Consider the following 25,006-nt stretch of genomic DNA (forward strand, 5'->3'; position numbering starts at 1 on the left):
CCCCACCCTAGTGCGCAAACTAGCACTAATTAGCTAAGGGTACAGGAGCCACGCGCGCCACAGACCGGCGCAGCACGCCGGTAGCGGTGCTGATGTCGACTACCCTGATGCGACCGTCTTTTCCAGGCAGGACACTTTTTATTAGGCCTCGTGGCCACACGTTTCGAGGCGAGTCAGGGTCAACGACAAGCACTAGGTCACCGACTCCCAGTGGCTTCTGCTCCTGTTGCCACTTCTTTCTCGGTAACAGAAGCGGGAGGAACTCCTTCATCCACCGCTTCCAGTACATATCGGCCAATCGCTGCGCTATTCGCCATTGCTTCCTTAAAGCTAAGTCTGAATCGTCAAATACGCCATGTATTGGCAACCTGGATGAAGAGCCTACAAGAAAGTGGTTGGGCGTAAGCGCGTCAGAGGAGCCCGGCTCTACCGACACGTGTGTTAGTGGTCGACCGTTGACAATACCTTCTACTTCCGCTAGTAGAGTGCTGAGAGTTTCGTCTCGGGGCGCTCGTTCTTTTAAAATGACACGAAGAGATCGCTTTACGGTCCGAATCAAGCGCTCCCACGCCCCACCCCAATGGGGGCTGGCGGGCGGAATAAAAGTCCAGCGAACTTGATTGTTAAGAGCTTCGGCTCTAAGTGGTTCTTCGTCGAGCTCCTGTATGGATCTTCGCAATTCGACGTCTGCTCCGCGTAGGTTCGTGCCGTTGTCGGAATAAATATGCGACGGCCACCCACGTCGAGACGCCATTCGTCGAAGCGCCATAATCAATGAGTCAGTAGTAAGTGTGTGAACGACTTCTATGTGGACTGCACGAACGGTTAGGCAAGTAAACAAAACGCCGTAACGTTTTTCTCGACGTCTGCCTATTGTGACTTCCATGGGCCCAAACAGATCGATCCCGCAAAAGGTGAAGGCACGTTGATGATGCGCCATGCGCGCTTGAGGTAAGTCACCCATCCGAGGCACCTGCGGGGTAGCCTTTCTTAACCTGCAGAGCATGCAATGAGACGCAACATTTTTGACGGTAGGTCGCAAGTGAATTATCCAGAATTCTTGTTTTAAGTCATTTACTACCGCTTCTTGGTGTCCGTGGGCAGCCTTTACATGATAGTGCTTGACCAAAAGCTTGGCAGTAGGATGCCGTCCGTCAAGAATAATGGGCCTTTTCGCTTCCTGAGGTACGTCAGCAACAGCATCAATGCGGCCGCTCACGCGTAAAACATTGTTCTCGTCCAAGTATGGAGATAGATTTCTCAGCCGACTATCGCGTGGCAAGTCTTTTCCTGCCTTTACTGCTTGTATGTCACTGGCAAAGGAATCTTCTTGAGCTTGCCGCAGGATTAACTGCTTTGCTTGTTCCATCAGAGCGTAGTCGTCAAGTGCGATACCTCTGCATTTATTTGTAAACTTGAGAACACAAGCAGTAGATCGCAGAAATCGTAGCCACGAGGAGAAGCGCTCAGGGTCAGGAACCGGGAAACATGTACGTGAGTTTTGTACTACGGTCATGCAAGCTTCAGCGCCGACTTCATTTTCGGGTTCCAGGACGTTCGCTGGCCAGCAAGTCTCATCGCTGTATAAAAACTCGGGTCCCTTGAACCACTCATTGAGAAAAGACTGATAATTGAACGTTTCTCTTGTAGCAATGTCCGCTACGTTCAGTCCTGTTGGCACATATCTCCACTCAGAGGCTTGTGACAGGTCGTCGATCTCGCCTAATCTATTAGCCTCGAAAGTCTTGTATCGACGAGTGTTGTTGCCAATCCAGTGTAGCACCGTACTTGAATCGCACCAAAAGTATCGCCGTGTGACGTGCAAACGATGTGCCTTCGCGATTGAGTCAGCGAGTCGAGCTGCTAGCAACGCAGCTTGAAGTTCCAATCGCGGCACAGTTTGAGGTTTCACCGAAGATACTCGGCTTTTGCTGGCAACAAACGCGACACATATCTGATCGTTACTCTTCCAACGCCAATACGCAACCGCTGAGATTGCCTTAAGTGAGGCGTCACTGAATAAATGCAGTTCTAAGTCACTGTAGCATTGCTCGGTCACGGCATGAAAAGAAGAGCTTGGTAAAGTAGTGGCCAACTCATCTCCCATTTTACACCTGGAAGCGCACGACTGGTACCATCTCGGCAGGCGAATCTCTCCAATAACTTTCAGTAATTCCAACCAACTGCACCATTTTTTATACAATTCATCTGGAATAATATCGTCCCAGTCGATATGGAGACGCCAGGTGTCCTGCAGCATAACTTTGCCTTGTGTAGTAAAGGGTGACAAGAACCCAAAAATGTCAAAAATTGACATAATAACACGCAACATAACCCTCTTCGTAGGTCTCAGTTCGCCTTTGATGACGCTGTCGGGAATGCGCTTGAATGACACATCGAACCCCAGTTCATCCTTGGCAGGGTACCACATCAGTCCAAGAGTGCGCTCACCTTCATCATGATCGTCCAGTCCAAACCTCACAGCTGTATTACCTAAAATATCCTTAGGTATAGTGTCGAGCACATTTGCGCTATTACACGTCCAGTTGCGGATTTCAAAACCTCCCGCACTGTGAATATCGCGAATATTCTTTACCATACTGATGGCGGTAGCTTCATCCGGCAGACTATCAATATAGTCGTCCATATAGTGCTGGCGGCGTATAGCAGAGACGGCAGCTGGTAGCGTAGACTCGAACCTGCTAGCGTTCTTGTTCTTAATGTACTGGGCAATAAAGGGCGAGCAGTTCGCGCCGAAAATCAGCGACGTCATCGCGTACGTCTTCACTGGGCCTGTGGGGTTCCTACCTCTCCACAGGAATCTAAGGGCATTCTGGTCTACGGGATTAATTTTAATTCTCAAAAACATATCTTTTATGTCACCGGTTACGGCTACCCTATCCTCTCGAAAACGAACCATAATGCCGAACAAGGAAACGAGTAAATCCGGACCCGTGAGAAGAAAGTCATTTAGAGACTTGCCTTGACTTTTAGCTGCTGCGTCATAAACCAAACGCAGCTTCTTCTTGTTCGGATTGTCAACTCCGAAATGTGGCAAGTACCATGTATTAGGCGTGAGTGACGTGTCGGCCATTTCCCGTGCAAAATCGTTTTCAAACAAATGGTTGACACGTTCCTCGTACCTGAGTCCATAAGCTGTATCAGCTAGCATTTTCTTTTCTACACCCTGTAGCCGCTTAAATGCGCTAGGGTAACTATCGGGCAAGCTGACGTGCGGATCTTTCCACGGAAGACCCACTGACCACCTGCCATTAGCGAGCACTGCAGATTTCTCTAACATTTCCTGCGCTTTCACATCGTCAGCATTCTCTCTAGGCTTACCTGCAACTCCCAAAGAGTCGATCGCAAACGAGCGGCGTACCTCGTCGTGTAGCTCACGCAGTGCGTGTGCGACGGCGTCTTCCTCAGGCACCACGCAGAGGTTGAGCGTGGCGTGCGCTGATCGTGCGGCCCTCGACGCGCGCGGCACATGTACCGGCCCGTGAACACACCAACCTAAGGGGGTGCGTGTAGCTGACGGTTCGTTATCAGGCCCTAAGCATACTTCTAAAGGTACAAGTAAATTATAATTGTCCTGACCTATTAACAACTCTGGCTTAGAAATCTTAGCAAAAGGAAGTTGAGTTTTAAGTTTTTTCAAATGCTCATACTTGTCACAGTCTACTAAGTTAACATTTTGTACAGGTATACTTAATTGTTGAACGCTACGTACATTTACATCATGTGTACTACCACTAGCACTAGAAATACGTAAAGTCAGTAGAGTTGCTTCGTGCACAAGCTCGTCGTCTTTCCAGGCGCCGCACACGCGCATGGTTTCGTTGCGGCCGGTGAGGCCGGCGCGCGCTGCTAACTCGGAGCTGAACAACGAAACTGAAGACCCGTCGTCCAAAAAGGCAGTCGTACTAAACACGCCGTTCGGTCCGTGAATGTTGACAGGAACTACTTTCAATAGTACGCGCTTTTCAGTATTTATAGAGCACGTCGCAGCTTCTGTTACAGACGATGACTGTATTGTGGAACTCGATGGTGACTCCGTGACTGAGGTTGACTCGGGCTGCGGCAAGGCGCTGACGTTAACGTCAACCGGGCGCGAAGTTGAAGCTTTGCCATCTTTGTTGATGTCTACGTAGTGCAATAGACTGTGGTGTGCACCTCCGCATTCATCCTTGTCGCACACAGGCGCAGAACAAGTCTCACGATCGTGGCGTTGCGATATGCATTTGTAGCAAAGTCCGTACTTCTTAACGTGGCGCCATCTGTCTTTACGTAAAGCGCGTTTAAACTTCTTACAGTCAGGCAACTTATGACATTGAGTGCGGCAAAAGAGGCACTTATCGTTCTTCCCTTCGTCGTCGCGTTGGTCAGTTTGCAATAAAATTGCTTGCGCTTTCGGTGCAACTTTAGTAGTAGTATCGTGTTGCTTTTGTTTATTCTGCTCAGGGCGATAACTTTGCAGATGAACGTTGGCGGTCGTGGTAATCTTGAGAGCTTCCATGTTGAGAAAGTCGGACATAATATTCAAACGTGACTTTGCTCCGTCCTTGATTAGTGGATAGCTATAATCCGACCACTTTGAAACGAGTACTGGAGGTAGTTTCGATATTAACAAAGGGACAATACTAAGCCCTTGCACGTACTCCTCGCGCCCCACTGCCTTCACAGACTCGACGAAGTTTTGGACTTTGACAGAAAAATTGACAATATCTTTCTGGTACTCTTGGGACATGGCCTGAAGCTTCTTAATGTCATGAATGAGTCTGCTTATAATACACTCGGGGTCGCCGTGACGAAGTTCAAGTGTCGCCATAATACGATCAGGAGAGGCGGCGGTCATAAGCAGGGCTGACACGGTTTCTTTCGCTTGTCCTTGCAGACACTTACGTAATCTCCATAAGTTTTCCTTCGGGGTAAATTTACAAACGTCAGTTGACTCCTCAAACGCTTGTTTAAATTGCAGCCATTCGAGCGGATCGCCGGAATATTTCGGTAAATCTCGCGGCGTACATATGCGGCTCAAAATGTTGGCGTGTGACTTATCTTTAGTGGAGGCGATCGTCAAATTCTTTACTGCGGCTGCGAGTAACTTGATAGTACCATTAGAGTCGGCGAGGGGAGGTGCCGGCTGGTTGCCCAGGTTATCATCAACCTCGGGGGCGGGCTGCAACGGATCAAGTTCTCGCGCGCTACGCTCCATCCAGTCTTCAACATTTTGACGAGTGCTCTTACTGGCGTCGCGAATGCGGGAACTGTGACGTGAGCTTTTACTACTCTGGTGTGAACTGTATTTTTCTGACTTTAGGTCGGCTAGTTCAGCCTCATACTTCAAATCTACTAAATCCTTAGCAGTCTTGGCTTCAATCAGAATCTTCTCTTTAGCGCGCTCATATTCTAACCTTTTCCGTATGGCAGACGAGGATTTAGATACCATGCTGTGCGCTGGCAGCGGGTGCGGCACATCGGTGTGCGCCGAGGTTTCCATGTGGCTGCTACCGGCGACGAACGTCGTGTCTGCTGGTCGAATAGTCGTTGAGTGCGAGGGCGAAGACTTGGACATTCTTATTACCTCGGGTTTTGCATCGCGCTCTGCGCGTGTGAGACTTCTTGTCCTTATAGGAGTGCGAATCATTTTGTAGCTCGAAACTTACTTTGTGCGCGGTTCAAACATAACACTAGGACCGGCTCGAAGACCAATGAAAAGGTCGTGAACTTGATTCGCAATAAAAACGAGGAAATCTTGCAAAATATAGGTGTAATTTTCTTCGAATGACATTAGTGACAGTAAAACAGAAAAATATAGAAAAAGGTATAAAAGTATATCGATATCAAAGGAGGCCGTCATCTACAATATCATTGAACCGGGGACTATAAATGAATTCAGTTCAAGAGTAATTCCACGTAAATAGGGACATGATGAGATTGATGAGACATAGCATAAATTGCTTTGAAGGTGGAAGTATATTTCAAACCCATTTGGAATGAATTTAGTGCAAAATTAAATTACTCTCATTTGTCGGGAGTGTTTGCAGGGACTTCATTTCGATTTTCACATTTCCCGGTAGGCCCTTGTTAACAAACCGCCTTGATGAATCAATGTAGTATTTTATTGTCTGTGAAAACTAGTCAAAAAACAGCTTAAAGTCACAGTATGCATAAGTTACTCTATGGTTTACTATCAGTGAACGCATATATTTTATAGGCGCTAGTGCTGCACTCTGGCGGTAGAACATTGCAGTAATACCCCCTATTGAAAATCTATCTTATATACAAACATACAGGCGAGTAATGTTCATTCATTTTATTTCATAATAAAGATGCATACAAACTTAATATACATACCTACCCTCTATTCTTTTAACGACTTTTATATTAATCTAACGAATTCTATTAATAATGACAACTTTAAACCTGATTTCTCTCTAATTGATAGAAGTAATGCCAATCTGTTCCTAACGCCAACAGATGAAAATGAAATATGTAGAATCATCACTAATCTCAACTCAACTAACTCTGCTGGTTATGATGAAATACAAACCAAAATAATTAAGGACTGTAAAAAAGAAATAGCTGAAGTTATAAGTTATTTAGTAAATTTATCTTTTTCGGCTGGCATTTTCCCGGAACCTTTGAAATTATCTCTCATTAAACCATTGTACAAAAAAGGTAACAAGGAAAGTGTTGAAAACTACAGGCCAATTTCACTGCTTCCAGTAATATCTAAGATTTTTGAAAAGGCATTTCATATACGTTTAACATCTTTTCTGAATAGATTTAATATTATTAAAACTGAACAGTTTGGTTTTCAGAAAGGTAAATCGACTACTTTGGCTGCTTTCACCTTGTCAAATAACATACTCAGCTATATGAACACGAGCATGCCTGTAACTGCCATTTTCTTTGACATGAGCCGAGCCTTTGATTTTGTCTGCCATGAAACACTTCTAGCTAAATGTGAACTGTACGGTATAAGAGGTGTACCCAACGATTGGCTCAAGAGCTACTTATATGGTAGGACACAATTCGTGGAAGTAACCCAAATTGACTCTTCCAATACCACAGTTCAATACAAATCGTCCACTAATGTAAACAATGTGGGTGTTCCACAAGGGAGCATCATGGGACCCCTTCTTTTCTTATTATACGTCAATGACCTACCAAATGTAACTGTTTTTACGTGTACGCTTTTTGCTGACGATCTATCTATCGTCATACCATGCCATGATGTTAACACATATAATAATGACATTAACAATACGGTTACTGATGTTATAACATGGTTACGTAGAAATAACTTAAATATCAATATTGACAAAACTACTTATATACAATTTGTAAATAAAAATGCCAATAAACACTCGTTAACTGTATCGTACGAAAATCAAAACTTAACAGAATCATGTTGCACAAAATTTTTAGGTATATGGCTGGACGATGAATGTTCCTGGAGCGGTCACATTAAAAATGTATGTAGTAAAATTAACTCATTTGCATTTGCTCTATGGAAACTGACAAAGGTAAGCACGAGAGAAACTGCAATACAGGCATATCATGGATACGTTTGTTCTCTGCTTAGGTACGGAATTCTTCTGTGGGGTAACTCGAGCCATGCCGAACGAGTGCTAATAGCTCAGAAACAGTGCATAAGAGCTATATGTAATGTAGAAATTTTAACATCTTGTAGGCCGCTTTTTAAGGAATTAAAACTTTTGACTGTACCTGGCATATATATTTATGAAGTTTGTCTATTTGTAAAACTTCATCCGGAATTTTTCAGTAAAAAGAAAGATATATGTAAGTTTAACACGAGGTACCCTGATAGACTTATTATTCCACCAAAAAAAACAAAATTGTATGGCAAGAATGCCCTATGTATGTCAATTAGTATCTATAATCGTTTACATGATGACATTAAAGAATTACCACTTAATTTATTTAAAACTAGGTTAAAAAAATGGTTAATAGACGAATGCTTCTATCATGTCAGTGATTATTTTGATTATTATAATTGTTAAATTGGTATGTAGTCTTAAGTTCTTTTATATTCTTGACATTTTTCGAATCTCTTAATTATTGAAATTAATCCCTACTATTGCGTTTTATGTGTTGTGACTAATGTGTAATATTACTAATGTATTTTATTATTTTATGTGATTCCATTAATTATAATTTTTTGTTATGACTTTGTTAGTTTCAAATATTGTAGGTATAAATTTTGCATGCCAGCTACTGGTGAAATGTGTGCTTCAGTTATAATTGTTGACCATCTATTGTACCATGTTTTAAGCAAAATAAATGATTTATGATTTATGATTATGATTATAAATAAAACCAAAGACATATGTAACTTCGTATAAGACGAATAAAGTCTAAGGAAAAAACGTGCCTCGGAATTCAAGTAAAAGTCATTCTCAAATAGATGCCGCATACACCTTTAGCCTATCCTCGGCTAGATGGCGTGACGACACCGTTTCATATTTAACAATTATAACACATAGATATCAGTGAATGAACATGGATCAAAATGATATAAAAATAATAAAATCATTTATCCATATATATACATTTTTTGATAACTTTATAGGTTTTCATTTTGAGTTTTAGTCGTGTGTCGATAGATGGCAGTAAATTTACAGTGACTACAAAATTTACAATGACAGGACCCCTCTATTCTATCTATTCTTTTTGATAAAACATAATTAAATAACTACCTAACCTATAAAACTTAAAAACTAAATCTAGAAATAAATAAAACTAATTTTAAAATAAAAAACTACAAATTAATCATCTGCGGAATGGTGCCGTAGATGCTGGCAGCATTTCCTCGCTGTATCGCAATACTTATTCTTTGTGCGAGGAAGCTGCCAGCTCTACGATCACCAGTGGCGTCTGCTATATTTTTGGATAATTCCTTAAATAGCGTAGACGCGTAATGTTTATCAGATATATCCCAGGATCTCTTGGTGAGCTGTAGAAAACGAAGCAAATCAAATAAATTAATTTTGTACAAAAGCTTTTCATCTGATTGTTACGCTATTTGAAATTTAATACTATCACGATACAGTTGCTTTTTAAAGGACATTGTTGCTTTGCCACGTGTCTAATACGGGAGCTAACCGCTCACATAAAAGAAACAATAGTTTTTGTTTAAGAGATTAGGGTCTTAGGCGTAAAAATCATTTGAGAAAATTCATACTCAGAGAGCGAAACTTTGGTGCCGATGCAGTCATTATGACGTTAAGTCGCATATAGGATGTTTTTTTAAAACAACATTGTAACACCTCAGTTTTTATTTTGTACATAATTGTTTCCAAGGTATATTCGAAGCTATCATAAAATTTGTTCAATCCATGTTAAAATCATATTGTGTCATTTTCTCTCCTTCTCGTTCAATATGCTTTGTTGTTTTCAAATGTTTCTCTATATTGCTTGCTTTTGCTGTTAAATTTTGGTCACAGCAGGAGCAGTACATTTTTTTAATTTTTTACAATCAGAAAAGAAAATTTCTGAAAATACGGCTGCATAGACTCCATAGCGACTTCAAACAATAATATTTCGGTTATATTTTAGTAATAAACAAATAAGTAAATGGAAATTGGTTGTCATTTCCAACAATCTTGTTTTTAACATGACAAAGACAGTTAGTTATGTTTTTATACGTGTCCAGTACGTATAAAAACTCTCAACTCAAGTTTCAATATCAGTAAACTAAAGAGGCTTTATAATCTAGATAATAACACTCTGTATTTAGCTTGACGTCATACGTCTGTCATCGGCACCAAAGTTTCGCTCTCTGTTCATACTATACCCGTACGTGTATCTAGAGCACGTGTATACAGCTCACTTAGGTTAGGTACTCACATGATCTCGTTGTTGCGTATGATCTTGACGGCGACGTCAGCGCCGCCCCGCGCCTGGTCCCGCGCCCTTATGACATTACTGAATACTCCCTGCCCGGTGTACCCGTATACCGTGTAACGGTTGTCCAGCGATTCGCCGATGCGGACTCTGGTGGCAAACAATATATATAGATAAGATAAGATAAAGATAAAAAATAGTTTATTAGGTCATTACCTATGAAATTGGCGTTTTGTTCGGAGAATTTCAACGAAACACGAATTTCCATACAATTAATTTTGCGGATATTTTTTTGATGGCTAATTCAAACCAAACAAAATTTTTCCAGTAATTTTTGACACCTTTAAGGTATGTTTTCAATATCTACATTTCTTGAAAATTGGTACCATTAGAAAAATATAAGTAATTTTAATACTCGAACCGACAGCACATGAAAAGACCTATTTTCAAGGCTTAATTCTGAACACTTAACAATAAAAAATAACAATTAATTGTATGTAAAATCGTTGTTTATTGAGTGCACTGTAGTTTTATTGTAATTGTGTATGTACTTTTGTAAAAAAAAAAAAACTAGGATCAGACTTATATCTATGAACAAAAACGCCAATTTCATAGGTAAGGACCTAATATTCAAGTAGGCATTTTACAATGCGCTTATGAACGTCAAATAAAGCTATACCGGCTCCAAACGTATACCTCTGCCTCGAGAAGATTTAAATCCCTCTTCAATTGGAGGAGGGTATCCCAATACGGGACCGGCAACAAACTCGGCGGGACACATCTTTTCAAAACATTATTACATCTTATAATTAACATGCATTACGAGTAAATAAGAAAAATACAATTTAAATTTACTATAGAATTCATGCAATTATACTCAGTAAGTATATAACTTTATATAAATATTATAAAAAAAACATATATGTACATGAAATCATACAAATACGTAGCTCTTTCAGAAAACATATCAAATTCTTACAAAAGTAAAAGAAAATAGAGTCAATAAAAGAAATGAAAATACATATTATATGAATCTGACTGATTGTCATGAGATGCCTTCATAAAATTTGATGTGCTTTCTTATCTGAGCTGAGTCACCAGTCAGCGTCACCAGTATAACTATAAAATTAAACAACTTAACAATCCCCTACGCATTATGCCAAATAAAACCATTTTAATACCAACAATACTACAACTACATCATATAGGAAAAGAGCTGCCGTATCGGTTTTTATCAAACATAGCTAAGAACCACCGCAAGGAAACTCGCTTTCAAGTAAAAAAAACGGATCGAAATCGGTCCATCCGTTTGAGAGCTACGATGCCACAGACAGACATTGGAGTCAAACATATAACATGCCTCTAAAAAGGGGCATTCTTATAATAAAAAAAAAACAACGGATTGCACTCCGGGAGTGCCGGCAGAAGTGAAAACTAAACGACATTGTAACTCAAAATATTAATAACAGCGCCATTTAGTGCAAAATGTCTGCATCACTGTGTATAAGTGAGGTTAACGCCATCTAGTCCTATCTACTTGAAACCCCTAAGAACATCACTGTGAGTACTACTTACAGTTATATTAATACCAGTTTGAGGGAAACTCACTAGATGGCATTTAAATAAAAAAACAATGACATTGTCCGTCACACATGACGTCACGCAAGCGCCCTGCGCCGTCTAAACGAAACAGCCGGCTCAGGCATACATTTTTGCCGCGCGGTAGAAAGAGAGGGTTACGCCCTATGCCTCACGCCTTACGCTGTCTCGAGTTTAACATTTTTTCCCCACCTCAAAAAGTGCACAGCGCCGCTAAAGAAGTTTTCACTTCAAAATATAATAAAACTAAGCCAAAAACTAAGTCCCTCGGAGTCCTTTATGTCAGAATGTACATTGAGCCCATCTTCAATTAATAATTCTGTCTTCGGTTACCGCGATAGTTACTCATGAAATAAAACTATTGAAACGGATTATATCGCGTATATTGAATTCATACTACATCCCGACGTTTCGAACCCTTTACAGCGTTCTTGGTCAACGGGTGACTGAGGAAAAACTACACTGTGCACAAACTACCCACTCACAAAATAATGAACCATCATAAACTGTAAATTTTAAGGCCAGTTATACATACAAAATTGGTTCATAAGGCTAGTTCTACATTACAACTATTTTCAAGTAAAGATAAAGATACGCGATAAAACTATGCCGGCTCTAACCCAACCTCTGACCCGAGAAGATATAATTCCCTCCTAAATTGTAGAAGGGTATCCCAATAAGGGACCGGCAAGAAACTCGGCGAGACACATCTTTTCAAAACATTACATCTTATAATAACATGCATTAAATTAGAAATACAATTGAATGTATTTGTAATTGAAAACTAATACTACTATACTAAGAATGTCCATGACGAATGTCATGATACGATGTAGTATGAATTCAATATACGCAAATATAATCAGTTTCAATAGTTTTATTTATTAATGATTCTTATGGCGTTATTCATAAGCGCATTAAATAAATAAAATAAATAAATAAATATTATAGGACATTTTTACGCAAATTGATTAAGCCCCACGGTAAGCTCAAGAAAGCTTGTGTTGTGGGTACTCAGACAACGATATATATAATATACAGGGTGGAAAGGCACGACGATCCTTCCCGGAAGTATTAGGTCGTTTAAGTGATACAGAGACGATTGGTAATGGTAAGAATCGTTAATTGAGTAAAAAATAAAAATTGCAAAAATACTTCTTTTTAACTGTGGTGATAACCCTATAGCATGTGCACATGACGGCTAGATTAAGGATCACCGTCGGGAAAGCTCGGGACTTTACACTTTTTTCCGATCGTTGACAGTATCGCAATGATGTATGAATGACGTATTTTAAATAGTTTCCAATTATTCGAAAATAATTTTGTGAAACGTGTTAAGAAACTAAAACCTTTTTATCAGTCAAGGAAACCAGAGATATTTATTATGAAAGAGGTTGTTGTTGTTGTTATTATCATAACTACTTTATTTACAACTGAATAAATTCACATTCTATGTTCAAAGTGGCCTCCGTGCATAATAATGCAGGCTGCAGCCCGTGCGCGAGTATGTCGGTGTACCTTTGCTAATATTCGCTCTCGAACGTTTCTACGGCGCAGGCTGGCGAAAGCAATGGTTAACCTTTGCCTCATTTCTTCGGCGTTGTCACTCTCCGTTTTGTACACTATATCCTTGATAGTCCCCCAAAGAAAAAAGTCTAGAGGCGTCAGATCCGGAGATCGTGGTGGCCAACGATGCGGTCCGAACCGGCCGATCCATCTATCTCCGAATTCGTCGTTCAGGGCTAGCCGCACTTCGTTAACAGAATGGGCCGGTGCACCATCTTGCTGGAACCATACTTCTCTACGCTCGGCCACTGGTAAATCGTCAAGGTAATTCTGCAACTCCGTATTCAACAGTTCCAAGTATCCAGCTCTGTTCAAAGTTGGAGGCAAAAAAACAGGTCCAATCAGTGTATCCCCGTGTATTGCAGCCCAGACGTTAACGGACCACCGATATTGGTGACCCGAATGTCGGTATTCGAACGGATTTTCTACTGCATACATATGTTCATTTCGCCTATTCCACATGCCGTTACGGGAAAACAAACTTTCATCGCTCCAAATAATGCGGCGGATGAACAGGCGATCTTCCTCCAGTTTATTTAAAAGCCAACGGCAGTATGCTGCTCGTACAGGGCAGTCCCTGGGCAGCAGAGCTTGAACTCGCTGAATGCTGTAAGGGTGAAGACGTGCACGTTTCAAGATTTTGAGTACTGCGGTATGAGTTAGGCGGAAATGTCGGGCTGCCTGCCTCGAACTAGCCCTTGGATTTTGCTCGAAATACCGCAGCACTCGCTCTTCAAGTCTTGGTGCAATGTGAACTACACCTCCTCCCCGTTGGTCGTTTTGGCCCGTTCGTGGTACTATGGGCTCATTATTTGCCACGCGATCAATGGCCCGTAAAATTGACATACGGCTAGTTGGGTGTGGTGGAGGATATCTTTGTCTGTAGCGTCGTAACGTCTCGGCGGCATTATAATTACACTCCCCGTATAACATAAGCAAATTTAGGTAATCGCGGGCTCCCAAGGGCATTTTGGAACTAGGTTTTATCGCGTAATTTGCAATTTGTGGCACATTTAATTTCAAAAATCAGACGGTCTGGCTATTTCCTACCACGCAAGAAGGTTTGTTAATTAGGTATTTAAGAAGTATTTATTCTTGATTTATTCTTAGTATTTAATTTTTGCAAGTTCATTTGGTGCAACTAACACAACCTACTTGTTATTTTTAATTATTTTAGATAGTTTCCAATTATTCGAAAATAATTTTGTGCAACGTGTTAAGAAACTAAAACCTTTTTATCAGTCAAGGAAACCAGAGATATTTATAAGACGATTGCGTACTTTTGAGTGGTTGTCAATGTCACCATTTGAACTGTCGTTGTATATAAGCAATGTTGTGGTTAGTATTATTAATATTAAGGAATAACATAACTATTTCATTCAAGTATTGAACAAGTGGAACCACTAAGAAAGCGAAAATCCTGCAATGATTCTTACCGTGCTGTAAGCAGACCTAAAAATGGTTAGATGGCAACAAATTAGCATAATTTCCTGTCGAATACTGATTGTTTACAAGTAAGTTCATTGACCCTGTCACCTGTTAGGGTTAGAACAAAGTAGTTTTTTGCGTGGATGTTTAAAAGGTCATAATTTAGAAACGGTTGCCCATATTAACATAGTTTCTATGGAGAAAATATAGAGCTTAGGCTAAACTATCTCCCATTTCCGGAAAGGATCGTCGTGCCTTTCCACCCTGTATAAATACTTAAATAGATAGAAAACAACCATGACTCACGAACAAATATCTGTATCATCATACAAATAAATGGCCTTACCAGGATTCGAACCCGGGACCATCGGCTTTATAGGCAGGGTCACTACCCACTAGGCCAGACCGGTCGTCAAAACTGTCGGTCGGCATTACTGACCTGAATTAGCTAAGGATCGTTTGTCTTTATCTGTCATTTTGACTTAAATATATTTGTAAGGGATAGAACATAATTTAACTAAATCAGGCCGGTAAAGTTTTATGAATAAGGGGGTTAATGTGTAATAACTCATAAATATAATATTAAGGTCAATTTGAAAAGATGAACTATACCTGTAGTATCCTTCGGCATCATCCCAATTGTCTGTGAGAGAGGGATTCTCTAGAGTATTCTTGCCTCGCGGTCTGCCAACTGTGGGGCTCTGTGGATAACACCAGAAACTATATCCATCATATATTCATAATAATAATAATTCAGCCATCTCGTGAAGGCCGAGAAGGACAAGTCCAGCAAGTACCTAGACTTAGCTCACGAGATAACCGCCATGCGGGATGTTGACTCGACGATCATTGTTCCTATAGTCGTGTCAGCGAACGGTCTCATAGCGAAGAGTCTCAACCAACACCTAGAGAGACTCTCTCTGGGTGGTTGCATCAAGGGTCAGATGCAGAAAGCGGTAATTTTGGACACGGCGCGTATAGTACGTCGGTTCCACACTCTACGGCCCTGACCACCGGCAGCTTGGACCCTGCCCCGCTGCCGGCGGCACCCTAGGTTAGGTTTTCTATAATGTGTTTATATATTTTTGTTATGTTTTGTAAGTGTTTTATAATTTTACTTTTATACTCACATTGTAAAATCCTAACCTAAGACCCTAATTGAATAAAGGAGATAATTCATCCTATATATGTACGTCCCACTGCTGGGCACAGGCCTCCTCTCATGCGCGAGAGGGCTTGGGCTATAGTCCCGACGCTAGCCCAATGCGGATTGGGGACTTCACAATCTTCACATACACCTTTGAATTTCTTCGCAGATGTATGCAGGTTTCCTCACGATGTTTTCCTTCACCGAAAAGCTAGTGCTAAATATCAAATGATATTTCGTACATAAGTTCCAAAAAACTCATTAGTACGAGCCAGAATTTGAACCCACGACCTCCGGATTGAAAGTCGGACCATACCAAAATATACATATAAATGCGAAATGGTGTCTCTCTGTTACCTCTTCATGGTTAAATCGCTGACGCGATTTAGTTGACGCATCAGTGTGGCAACCACCAGTTTGGCACTGACATTAACGCTATCAATAACGAACCTAACTTTCAAAGCATCTCGCTCGTACTCGCATGTTAGTGCGACCGATATGTATCAGAAAGTAAATGAATACATAGATGTTTGCGTATGTCAGTTTTGACACTGTCAGTGTACGGGTACATAGTAAACCGAACGCATCCCAGCGTACTACAAAAAGTACAATACTTACATCAACGTCGAAGTTATCCTGATCCGCGAACATGTCCCACTCCGAGCCCGTCCTCTTCTCCACCTTGTGACTTCTGTCTTCCTCCTTCTTATCTTCTTTAGGTATGTCTTCCTTCTCTTTCTGTTCGGGTTTCGGCTCCGGCGTGCCGGGTTTAGGGTCCGGTTTGGGGTCGGGTATTTTGGGTGGCGTCGTGTGGGGTTCGGGATCTTTCTCCTGTTTTTCGTCTTTGGCGCCGCCTAGCCTCTGTAATTAAAAGAACGTGTTAGCTATATTTAAGGTTCCGCCACACAGTTTTACGGGCGGGGCGTGAGCGTTTTATATGTAAAAGCGGCGGCGTTTTATATGTATCACACAAATCTGCGTATTTTATATATTTACAATCTGTTATTTTTGGAGTCGGTGCAGGTGCTTCACTAAGGTGCTCAAGTTTGTTTGAGGCTGGCACCGACTCCAAAAAATCCAGATTGTAAATATATAAATACGCAGATTTGTGTGATTGATTTCAGAAGTATGTATATACATAGTTCATAGGTATTCACTTGCGTTATTGAAGACAAAATAATTATTTTTTTCTTTTCAGTGTGCTATTGTTTTTGTTGGTCGACTCGTTTCGTGTTAGTGCCGGTTTTTTTATTTCCTTTTAGTTTTTTTTCGGCGGTTATTTTTTTTGTTAAAAAGTTTTTATTTTATAATTTTCTGTGGCTACAAATTATTACATGCTTAATTTTTGATTACTTTTAAAATAGCTACCTACCTTGCTTTAGCTATTAACAGTTATATTAATAATCCTACTTTAACTATTATGTTCTGTAATATAAATAAATTACCCCTATTTTCCCACCCTTAGGGTAGGACTTTTTTCCAATTTTTTATTATTATTACGACTACTCTGTATGGTCATACGTTACAATCGGTGAGTGAAAAAATAATACTTAAAATCAATCATCCCCTATTTTCCTACCCTTAAGGTTGGTTTTTTTTTTCCAAATTTATATGGGACCAACTTCGGGGTATACCCTTTCCAATAAAAAAATAATTATCAAAATCGAACACCTCTGTAAAAAGTTATGCGTGGTCATACATAAAAAAAAAATATATATATACGCGTCGACTTGAGAACCTCCTCCGTTTTTTTTTTCGTCGGTTGAAAAGCATTTTTATGATTTTATTTTGCGCAATTTGAAGTGGTTTAAGGTTTTCCCCAGATTTCAATTAAATTCATTAGTGGGGTTTGACAAGAGAGTTTTATACAGTGTGCTGCCGGCATGCGGGCATTTATTAAAACTGATAATAATATGATCCATTAGCAGTTGTTTGCGCGTATTAGCAAATCATAATTATGTGAATTAACTGCTCAATTAAATTTCCAAAATCCGCACACGCAATGTAATGGGTGTACTGCGTAATAGTCGTTACTTATATCGCTAACGCACATGGTACAGGGCATGTCATGGTACGGGGGTAAAAAACTGAGACAACTATCACAAAATTATTGTCGTCCTTATCATTGCATTCATGTACGGAGGTTTTAATACATTAATTAAAGAGTTTTTTGTAAACTTTTACATGACAATTTCAAAAGTCGTCAACACGTAGGGTTGTCAGTTGTCATAACAAACCAAAAAAATTTGCAAAACTGGTATTAGATTTTCTTTAAAATGGTTTACGATGCTTGAGAGTTGTTAATACACGTGGAACTGCAGCTCACGGCTTAATGCTTTATCGGAAACACTTCCCAAATTGACGACATTCACACAATGCTCGATTAATAAAATGATAACAGCAACATTTTTTAATCCAAGATGGCGGCTTTAAAACAATAAAATACAAATTATTAACACGATAATCATACGATAATATTAATTTGATTGATATGTCATAAATGGCATAATTCACTCGGCTATGGACTAAGGTTTAGGTTGGTAGCACTTTTTATTTTACTTCGTGTAAAAAAACTCAGAAATACCTGTATACCAACATGACAAACATAATTTAGTTTACTTTAACTTACGGATTATTTGGTCTAATCTGTAGCACCGCCAAACGAAAGCAACCGAGAGTTCCCGAGAAATGGACGAAGTCGTAAAATGAAGATTGTTATGAAAATTTCTTTTCCTTATTGTAAATTAAATACGCATCGAAAGCGATAGTTTTTATGTTCTAGTTTTATTCTCATATGTAGATAATAGATTTAAACAGTTTTTGCTTATCATACGTGCGTTGTATTCGAGATACGTGTCAAAAACTTTTTTAGAAATTTGTAAGGCGCCATCTCTCTTCTTCGCTCGTTTTTTATCCCGTTCTGGTTTTTCAATTTTATATATATGATAAGTCGGTTCTGGCGCTTCGCCGGCCGCTAGCGCGGCACGCTCGCTTCGCTCGCTCGGCTCGCGCGCTGTAGGGTCGCAGTTCTACCTAACACTAGTGTTGAGTCGCTCACTCGTGAGGCACCTCATTTGTACCACTCATTTTGTTAATTTGTCGCAGTACTTCATACCGCAAAAATGTCTTACTTCACTCCTCTATTCATTTTACTCATTTACTCGCGCGCATCACAAACACCTCTTGCCACACAAATCATTCACACACTTCAAATTTCAAAAAACTCTTATCCTTTCAAATTCACTCGCGAACCTCAAAAACTCATACACTCCTCATAACTTGCAAAAGAGTCCCTGGATGGCACGAGGTGCTCGCCTGCTCGCCGACATTCAAAACTCAAAATGTCTCAAATGAAGAAACGAGTAATGGCCCACACTGTCAACTGCCGAACTACAAACCTTATTGCAACGACAAAAGGTCCACCGAGAAATGCGTTGAGTTTGTACCACTCACTGCCTCTCTGTGACATGAACAGTCTAGGGTGGGTCATTTTTACTTTTTTTTAATTTAATACGGGGCACAATTAAAAAAAGGTGCCATTTGGTAATTAATTATTGCACGTATTTTTATTTTATTTTTAGCTTTAATTTTACTGCCTCCGGATTGTAGTCAAAGTTTTTGTTAAATGTATGGACATTATGAAAAAAAATGTTTCTTTTTGAGTATTTTTTTATTTATTTATTGGCTCTGAACCTTTACAATGCTATTTCGAGCTAATAATGGTATAACTTTTTAGCTAAAGTTTGAATAAAGAGACGATACATAAATATACTCCGCAGACCATACAAAATATAATAATATTTATACGAAAACTTTGAAATGGATCCGGAGGCAGAAAATGAATTCCGATTACAGAATCATTTGAAATACTGTATATTGGCATTATTACGCAACTTTTTGTAACTGTGCCCGAAGGATAACTAATACTTTTTTTTTCTCCATACACGAGTGACCCACCCTAATGAACACTACACCTCAAAAATCCTTTCAAAATGAAACAATGAACTAGAAATACCCAAAGAGGGAGTGAGACAGACACGCGCCGTACTTCAATATCGCCTCGCGTCACCACCGAAAATACGTTAAAAATTAAACACGAAAGACAACAAGCGTAAGCGCTGCAAGCTTTCATACATCTTAAGCCTTTTTGATCCTAACTTACTTGTCAAAATGGCGCGAGGAATCAGTCACCAAAAGGAAGTTCGACGTGTTGCTTCTCTGTTGCACTTGTAAATTCGTACGTAAGCGTGACAGGGAGGTAACATGACGAACATGGATCGCGGTACGCACTCTGTATACCAGACAGGCATTTACGAAGCTTGCTTAGAAACAGTAATCCTTTAGTGACTAAAATATTATTGAAATAAATTACTGTACCGTACACAATATATGATCATTTCAATAAGTTTCAAGTTTATTAAATAAAAAGTAAGTATAATTTGCATAGGTAAAATAAACATGTAGATGTAAATTATAACGATTTGAATTTGCAATACTTTTTATTAACATTATTTGTAAACGTTTATGATTTTGACATATTTATATTTATTTTGTTCGTACGTCGTTATAGCTAATTTTAGTTCTCTAATACCTAATACCTAGTGATAATTCTTATAATTATACCAAAATAACAAAATATGGACATCGTTTTCGCCATTAAATTTACCCGCGGATCTTCCTTGGTGCCTTTTGCATGAAAAAATGAAATGTAAATGTAGCCGGCGGCGGCCGGCGCGAATGGTGCTTTGTTTAATATCATATTGATGATATTACTGTTAAATTATCTGAGGTGGTAAGTTTGTCACTTCTATATAATAATTAGGGCTTGCAATTCGAATATTCGAATATTCGAATATGTCGAATATTCGACCTGTTTTGATATTCGAATATTCGGCCGCTCAGGTTTCGAATATTCGAATATTTTTTATTACTAGGTAAAATCTATTTTCATCCGTTATAGTTACAGTTTCTGTGTATTTTGCCGGGTATTAACAGTGAATGAGGAACCGTAGGTACCCAAATGCGAAGGAAATAATGTTTTTACTGTATTCCTCTCAATAGGCTTCGTGAATCGTGAATACAGTTAAACCTAAGAACCTAACTCAATTTCAAAGGAAACGAAATCAAAAAGTATGTTTTATTACGGTGCGGCTAATGCTTTTTCTAGGTACAAGTAACTTTACGTAAGTTTTAAGATAAAGGGTCATTTTGTTTATTGAGTAAAAGCGTACCTTAAGCGAATATTCGAAGTCTAAACCTTGCCCTTTATCGCAATTCACAAATTTGATCATACCAAACCTACCGAACTAAGTAATCTAACCATGCACCTTTAGCTAACGAATGATCCACCCCGTAGTCAGCCAACTTTTTCCCTTAAATATTCCAATACCAATTATATAACTTATTATATAACAGCCGACCATTAGGAATCAAAACTAAACTTGCCAAGACTAATAAAGTCAATAAAGATTCAAAATACAATGGAATTAAAGGCCATTTTACAGGCTTCTTAACGACAAGAAGTTAATTTAAATCAGAAAATGATTAGTGATTACCTACTAAAATGTTTTCTCTCTTACATACGTGTTTGGATGGTTAAAGTTATATTAATTCACGCAACGACGCATTTATAATAAAAAGTTTTATCAAGAAATATTGAAAATGTCTAATTTTTGCGTTTTAGGTACTTACTTGCTTTTATAAACGTGGGTATTTCAGAGTAGGATGATAAAATCTAATCAATAAGTGGATTTCTGCAAAATATCATTAATTTTAGCAATATGTGAAAAAAGCTTTTGAATAAAACGATAATAAACCGATTTTTCGTTCCTTTTCTTATTTTTTTTAAATATTCGAATAATTATTCGAATATTCGAATATCTCGTCAGATAAAGTCGAATATTCGAATACCTGAAAGTTTCGAATATTTGCAAGCCCTAATAATAATGACTTGTTAATAAAAAAAAAAAAAAAAAAAAAAAAAAAAAAAAACCGCTGACACTGACAGACGTCCTTTTACATTTCTCTTCGTAAATTATATTTTTACATGTGGTTTTTGCCCTAAAATACTGATAATTTGCTCTGTGTCAACCGAGTTATTAGTAAATAATGCGGACAATTGGTATATTTGCCTATAAACACCGCGACCATGGGTCGCAGTCGCATTACTACCGTGTTGACATTTGTCATTCGAGTACACCACTGGCAAAACTACGAAACTAGAGATGATTACAAGGAGTCGAGCTAAAGCGGTAACAACAAGCGCACGCCCACCACCCCCGCCCGCCTCGTCCACCTCCTCGTCCACATCGTCGTCAGGCGACGAGTTCGCAACGGCGCCTGACACAGACGGGTCCAGTGACGAGAGCGGGCCGCCGCCGCCGCCGCCACGACCACCTGCGCGACGAGGGCGGCCACCGCTGCCGGCACGCTTGGGGCCTGCGGGACATCCTGCCCCGCCCACGGCTCCCGCTACCGGTGGTATAGTGCGACGCATGCGATGGACTCGAGACATGAACGAGAATGTCATGCGCGCCTATTATGGGGCTACAGAGGGGGGAACACAGCTATCCGCCTACCGTTCGAGAATACTGCCTCTGTTTCAGGCTCTTGAACCAACCATCACCGTGTCGGAGCAGCGATTATCGGATCAGGTGCGCGTCATTCAGCGGCTAAAGCGCTTGGATGACGCGACACTTGATCGGCTTCGCCAGGAGGCTCTCTCTGCTCGCGCGGACTCCACCTCGGTGCGAGATCTGCCCGCCACGTCGCCGGATCCGGTGCCCGCACCCGACCTGGCACCGGGGGCGCCACGGGTTGATTTCTGTACCGACGAGGGGGACTTCGCGAGTCAGAATGTGAGTACAACTGCTAATGAGCAACTGAGGAGGACTTTGGAAGAGGCGATTACGCAGTATCGCGCCACAACCAACTCTAGGCCCCGATTACCACGTCTGCCTATGAATAGACGGAATCTAGCGCTAATGGGAGCCCTAAACGCTTTACTAGAGCCACATTTACGGACTAGTAAAGATTTAGATGATACGCACTCGATCATGTACTGCGGAGCCATCGCGGCGTGCCGTGTTGCTCGCGTCAAGTTCCCGGACGCTGAACGTGCACCTAGGACCGTCGGAGGTGTCCCTGCATGGCAAGCGCGGATCGAGCGACGTATCAGCTCGTTTAGGACTCTCATCGCAAAGCTGATCTGCTTCAGGGGGGGCAACAATCGCCCCCGAGTAATGCGCTTTGTGAACCAGGCGTTCGCGGGGACGGATATCAGGCCCCGCGACTACATGGCCAATGTCACAGAGCGCATCGACTTTCTAAAGCAGAAAGTCTATGCATGGGCAAACCGTATTCGCCGCTACAGAGAGCGTGTGGATCGATTCCAGCAGAATCGCCTTTTTCAAAGTGACCAAAGGAAGGTGTACCGAAAGTGGGAGGAAACCAACCTTCGTACGCCCGACACGCAGCCGCCGGATGCTACTGCCATGACTGACTTCTGGCGTAGCATCTGGTCGGTGCCTGTCGGACACACCGAGGGGAGTTGGATGAGTGTTGTCGAGCGTGAGTGCGAGTCCATCGAACCTATGGGGGCAGTCACCATCAGCCCCGATGACGTCAGTTGTGCCATCCGCACGGCCCAGAACTGGAAAAGTCCTGGGCCGGATGGATTGCACAACTTCTGGCTAAAGTGGTTCCGATGCTCGCACTCCTGCTTGGCAGCACAATTTCAACAAGCCCTCGAGCTTGGTTCTCTCCCACCTTCCTTAACAACTGGTGTCACCTTCCTGCTCTATAAGTCCGGTAGTACCACGGAAGCTAAGAACTACAGACCCATCACATGCTTGCCTACACTCTACAAGCTCCTTACATCCATTTTGAGAGCAAAAATCAACGCGCACATTGTCGCAAACAATATTCTGGCTTCCGCTCAAAATGGATGTAGGGTTGGGTCCCGTGGTACTAAAGAGCTCCTCCTTATAGACATGACCATCTGCCAACAAGTCCGGCGGAACAAGGGTGCCCTCTCAGCCGCTTGGATTGACTACAAGAAGGCCTATGATTCGGTGCCCCATTCATGGTTGGGGAGGGTCTTAGAGTTGTATAAAGTTGATGCAGCTTTGAGAGTCTTCCTAAGCGCGTGTATGAGGCAGTGGACCACAGTCCTTCGTCAACCAGGAGGCGGGGATGACCGCCCTGGCCCGCAGGATTTTATAAGGATTGAGCGAGGAATCTTTCAGGGCGACAGTCTGAGTCCCCTGTGGTTCTGCCTAGCTTTGAATCCCCTCAGCACCCTGCTGAAAGATTTGGGACTAGGTTGCCGGCTTCGGAGAGAGGGTGAAGTCATCTCTCACCTTCTGTACATGGATGACCTCAAATTATTTGCACCAAATAGCCAAGACTTGTTGGAACTACTGAAAATCACCGATGTTTTCAGTAGTGCCATCAACATGGAGTTTGGTGTCGATAAATGTGCGGTTATGTATGTACAGCGGGGGAGGGTTGTAAATTCAAGAAATTTACAACTCTCTGAGACAATGTCTTTCAGATCTATCTCTGAATCAGAAACCTATAAATACCTTGGTATGTCACAGTCGTTGGGTATTGAGGACGAGGGTATTAGACGGTCGGTGAAGGAGCGCTTTTTCAGTCGGCTCACAAAAGTCCTTAACAGTCTTTTGTCAGGAGGCAATAAAGTGCGCGCCTTCAACGCCTGGGTAATGCCCCTACTCACATACTCCTTTGGCATACTAAGGTGGACTCAGACCGAGCTCGACGCCCTGGATCGGAGGGTCCGGTCACTGCTCACCGCGCATCGCATGCTACACCCACGCTCGTCAGTTATGAGATTGTACATCCCACGGAAGTGTGGAGGCCGAGGCTTCCTAAACGCCAAGGATCTCCATAACCGCGAGGTGTACAATCTTAGGAATTATTTCCTTAACAACGAGTGTGGGATGCATCGTGATGTAGTGGCAGTAGACAGGAACCTCACGCCGCTCTCCTTGGCAAACGAGAACTGGCGCAAACCTGTGGTACTAAGTACTGCGGATCGCAAGGCGGCATGGGAGAGTAAGGTGCTACACGGGCGGTTCTACAAGGCCCTCACGGGACCCGATGTGGACCTGCTCGCGTCGGTGAACTGGTTACGATTCGGGGACCTCTTCGGAGAAACCGAGGGTTTTGCCTGTGCAATTGCGGACGAAGTGATGATGACGAACAACTATCGGAAATATATCCTGAAGGACGGTACGGTCGACATTTGTCGGGCATGCCGCCGTCCCGGAGAGTCACTCAGGCATATCATTTCCGGGTGTTCTCATCTTGCTAACGGCGAGTACTTGCACAGACATAATCTCGTAGCCAGGATTATTCACCAGCAAC

General features: G+C 41.3%; 2 protein-coding genes across 3 annotated transcripts in view; both read right to left on the bottom strand.

Moving 5' to 3' along the window:
• The window catches only part of LOC134804049 (serine/threonine-protein kinase PRP4 homolog), a 45,416-nt gene that overhangs the window by 10,311 nt on the left and 10,099 nt on the right, over positions 1-25,006 (bottom strand). For both annotated transcript variants that reach the window (XM_063776929.1, XM_063776930.1), the window contains exons 5-7: positions 16,235-16,477; positions 15,082-15,170; positions 9,880-10,026 (exon numbers count right to left, since the gene is read on the bottom strand). In XM_063776929.1, coding sequence (XP_063632999.1) covers positions 9,880-10,026; positions 15,082-15,170; positions 16,235-16,477 — 479 coding nt within the window. The remainder of the gene's footprint in view (positions 1-9,879; positions 10,027-15,081; positions 15,171-16,234; positions 16,478-25,006) is intronic.
• LOC134805158 (uncharacterized) lies at positions 26-3,232 on the bottom strand. The gene has a single exon (XM_063778458.1). It carries the CDS (start codon positions 3,170-3,172, stop codon positions 26-28), a length of 3,147 nt encoding a protein of 1,048 aa, XP_063634528.1. The 5' UTR covers positions 3,173-3,232.

This window comes from Cydia splendana, chromosome Z (genome assembly GCF_910591565.1).
Source record: "Cydia splendana chromosome Z, ilCydSple1.2, whole genome shotgun sequence".
NCBI lineage: Eukaryota > Metazoa > Arthropoda > Insecta > Lepidoptera > Tortricidae > Cydia > Cydia splendana.